The sequence below is a fragment of the Myotis davidii genome, unplaced genomic scaffold (assembly GCF_000327345.1).
Source record: "Myotis davidii unplaced genomic scaffold, ASM32734v1 scaffold840, whole genome shotgun sequence".
Classification (NCBI taxonomy): Eukaryota; Metazoa; Chordata; class Mammalia; order Chiroptera; family Vespertilionidae; genus Myotis; species Myotis davidii.
This window is the reverse complement of record NW_006291973.1, coordinates 104,134-108,596: the sequence shown is the minus strand read 5'-3', so window position 1 is coordinate 108,596 and position 4,463 is coordinate 104,134. Positions and strand designations below refer to the sequence as shown.

General features: G+C 40.5%; 1 protein-coding gene across 4 annotated transcripts in view; it reads right to left on the bottom strand.

Moving 5' to 3' along the window:
* The window catches only part of PSPC1 (paraspeckle component 1), a 125,421-nt gene that overhangs the window by 107,309 nt on the left and 13,649 nt on the right, over positions 1–4,463 (bottom strand). For all 4 annotated transcript variants that reach the window (XR_001514113.1, XR_001514112.1, XM_006765330.2 and 1 more), the window contains exon 2: positions 597–898. Coding sequence is in view for 2 of the 4 variants with exons in the window: in XM_006765330.2 (XP_006765393.1) it covers positions 597–898 (302 nt within the window). In the remaining 2 variants the exon portion in view is untranslated. The remainder of the gene's footprint in view (positions 1–596; positions 899–4,463) is intronic.

Here is a 4,463-nt window from a genome sequence, read left to right as displayed (position 1 = left end):
GAGAGAGGATACAAATTATGAACAACAAATACACATCTATCAACAAGAGAATCTGAAAATCAAGTTGAGAATCTGATAAACAGAATGAACTGGTGATTATAATAAAATCAGGGGCATAGAATGGGAATGGACTGGCTATTCTTGGGGAGTAAAGGGGTGTGGGAGATGCGGGAAGAGACTGGACAAAAATCGTGCACCTATGGATGAGGACAGTGGGTGGGGAGTAAGGGCGGAGGGTGGGGTGGGAACTGGGAGCAGGGGAGTAATAGGGGGAAAAAAGAGGAACAAATGTAATAATCTGAACAATAAAGATTTAATAAAAAAATAAAAATAAATTTTGCTTTGCATATAATAGATGTTCATTAAATGAAAATCATAATCTGAAACATTCCTAAGATTCAAGTATGAATCCATATACTTAAGTTAGATGAAAATATGACCCCAATTCCTAGAGGTACACAAAAATTCCTTATTAATCTTCACTGAGTATTTACTCAATACCTACTGACCATATGCCAAGACAGTATGAACTACAAGGAAACAGAAATCCAGGACAGAAAGAAACCCATATGTAAAACAAGATATTTAAAACTTACGTTGTTAGCAAGAATGCCCCATCACCACATCTTTCCAGAGCCTTTCGTGCAGGAGGTTTCGCTGCAAATTCTACAAAACCTTTTCCAGTAGCTCTTCCGCGATCATCCACAACCACAACCGCTTTCTCTACTGGACCAAACTGGGAAAATGCTTGCTCTAGAAGCTCATTGGAAACAACTGGAGAAAGGTTCTTGACAGTCAGGGCTGCTCCATGTGTAGCAAAACGAATTCGGAGAGGTCTGCTCTTCAAAATGGTGCCATCCAGCTCTGCTTTTGCAATTTCAGCCAGTGTTCTGGATTCCTTTTTAGGAGGAAAAATCACTTTTTAATGATATCAACACAAAAAATTTAAAATAGTGGTTTGTTTCTAGGGAGACTCACTCGGTAGCTTTATGAAATGACTGACAGAACCACTTTATTTCTGTCTTTCAATTTTGGTAGCACAAAATTAATTAAAGTTAATTTTCAAAGTTAATTAATTTTAGCCCCACCACTGAGGGTCAGACCTAAGAACCAAGAGGTCACATTTCAATTCCCATTCAGAGCACATGCCCAGGTTGCTGGCTCGATCCCCTGTAGGGGGCATGCAGGAGGGAGTCGATCAATGATTCTCATGATGTTTCTATCTCTCTCTCTCTCCTTTCCTCTCTGAAATCAGTAAAAACATATAAAAAGTAAGTAATTTTAAATGTTCTAGAAAACCCCAAGCCCAATGTCCTATTAAAAGCCATCACTTAAAGGTTATCTGCTCACAAAAAATTACACACTACTAATTATTCCAAGCAATATATTTTAAAATCTCCGACATGTTAAAAGAAATACTGTACATAATTACTATTCGAGACCAAGTACCAATTACTATTACTAGAAACTACTGTAAAAACAAATGGTTCAGCCCTAATTGGTTTGGCTCAGTGGATAGAGCATCGGCCTACAGACTCAAGGGTCCCAAGTTCGATTCTGGTCAAGGGCATGTACCTTGGTTGTGGGCACATCTCCAGTGGGGAGTGTGCAGAAGGCAACTGATCGATGTTTCTCTCTCATGGATGTTTCTAACTCTCTATCCCTCTCCCTTCCTCTCTGTAAAAAAAATCAATAAAATATATATTTTTTAAAAAAACAATGAAGTATCCATGCACTTTTGATATTTATACCTTTTTTTGCATTGATATTTTAGAGAGCAAGGAAAGGAGAGAAACATCAATGTGAGAGAGACACATTGATGGGCTGCCTCCTGCATGTCCCCTACCAGGTAGGTATCCAGCCCCAACACAGTCATGTCCCCAGACCAGGAATCAAACCGGAAAACTTTCCATGCATAGGACGAAGCCCAATCAACTGAGCCACACCAGTCAGGGCAATATTTATCAATATTTTAATAAAACATCTACCTATCCAATGTTAGACAAATCACCTTTCCTTTCTATTTCCGTTTTTCTGTTATACTAGCCTGATGCACAAAATTCGTGCAAGAGTAGGCCTTCCTGGGACCGGCTTCCCTCTGGCACCCCTGGCTTTGTCTGGAAGGACATCCGGTCTAATTAGCATATTATGCTTTTATTATTATAGACTAAGAGGCCAACCACTCACCTGCCTGCCTGATCGCCCCTAACCATTCGCCTGCCTACCTGGTCACCCCTCACCCCTCTGCCTGCCTGATCACCCCCAGTCACTCTCCTGCCTGCCTGATTGCCCCTAACCACTCACCTGCCTACCTGATCACCCCTAACCACTCACCTGCCTGCCTGATCACCCCTAACCACTCACCTGCCTGCCTGATCACCCCTAACCACTCACCTGCCTGCCTGATCACCCCTAACCACTCACCTGCCTGCCTGCTCGCCCCTAACAACTCTGCCTGTCTGCCTGATCGCCCCTAACTACCTCTGCCTTGGCTTCGTCCAGAATGACGTCCGGAAGGTCATTTGGCTCTCAGGTCTAATTAACATACTACATTTTTATTATTATAAATCATCTGTGAAAACTATCAGGTATTGTTAATCACTTCTGCAGAAATACTTTCATGGGCTACATATTTCTTAGCATTATACTGAAAGAAGCACACACACATACACATTCATGGGTTATAAGAGTTCTCTCCATTTCATAGAAAAGCAAGTGCACATGCACTTATAAAATAGAAACCACAAAAGATACTTCTTGAAAAGAAAGTATAGAATGTAGGCATATAAAACAATAAACAACAAACTGGTAAACTTAATAATGCAAGTATACATCGCTTCTCAGCCCTTTGGCTAAGATCAAGTGTAGTATCTGTTCTTATCAGTTGAATAATGCAAGTACAGTGGGGCCTTGACTCACAAGTGTCCCGACTAACGAGTTTTTCGAGATACAAGCCATCTCTCGGCCAATTTTTTGCTTTGAGTTGCGAGCTAAAATTCGGGTTACGAGCCAGCTTCAGATACCCCACCGCTAGTTTGCGTAGCAAACGTCACAATGAATGCCACAACATCAGCCCAGCATCACGTGTCTCACTCATTCACTGTTGATTTGACATACGAGTAATTTGAGTTACGAGCTCCGTCACGGAATGAATTAAACTCGTAAGTCAAGGCCTCACTGTATGTTCTTTTTCTTTGTGTTGTGAGAACTCTCCAGAGAGATGTAAAAGAGTCTGTATATGCATTTGTAAGAGTACAAATGTATTTTCTTATAAAAAAAGTTTGAAGGTCATAAGAGCTCTTTATTCAATCCCTAAAATGTTAACGACAGCTTCAAAGTACTACACTTATGCAAAAATCTATCTACAAAGCTAATATTACAAAGACAAATGAATCCAACGTTTTTACAGATACTCAAAATGGACACTTTCTTTTTTACTCTTAATAGAAGTAGTACTAGCAAATATTTAATGAGTATCTAACTAGGGATAGTTACTATGTATTTAATATATCATATAACCTAACAATGCTGTGTAGTACATTTTAGGAATGGAGTCTTGAATTTAAATGCTGTCAGGTATAACTGGGAATGGGAAGGAACCTAAGGAAATGTCACAGGATGGTGATAATGTTCTATATTTTGATAGGAGTTTGAATTAAACAGATGAATGTAATTACCTAAAATCACCAAATCAGCCCTAGCTCGTTTGTCTCAGTGGATAGAGCGTTGGGGCAGGCTGAAGGGTCCCAGGTTCACTTCCGATCAAGAGCATGTACCTCCATTGCAAGAGGCAACCAACTGATGTGTTTCTCTCACATCGATATTTCTATCTTTCCCTCTCTCTTACACTCTCTAAAAATCAATGGAAAAATATCCTCAGATAAGGATTTTTTAAAAATCACCAAACCATACACTTAAGAGTTGTGCATTTTACTGAATGTAGATTTCCAATACCTTAAAAAATAATACTGGCCCAGACATGGTAGCTCAGTGGTTGAGTGTCTACCTATGAACTAGGAGGCCACGGTTCAATTCCCGGTCAGGGCACATGTACGGGCTGCAGCTAGATCCCCAATGTGAGGCATGCAGGAGGCAGCTGATCAATGACACTCTCTCTCCCTCTCCTTTTCCCTTCCTCTCTGAAATCAATAAAGATATATTTTAAAAAAACAAACTAACTGGACTTTAGCATTTCAGAGTCATGGACTAACGGATAAAAAGAAATGAATCAGGTATGTGAAATAACATACAGTCTGACTAGTGTGGCTCAGTGGATTGAGCATCGTCCCATGGACCAAGAGGTCCCAGGTTCAATTCCCAGACAGGGCACATGCCCAGGTAAGAGCTCAATCCCCAGCAGAGGGCATGCAGGAGGCAGCAGATTGATGTGTCTCTCCCATAGATGTTTCTCTCTCTTCCTCTCCCTTTCTATCAATGAATCAATAAAAATATTTAGCCACCGC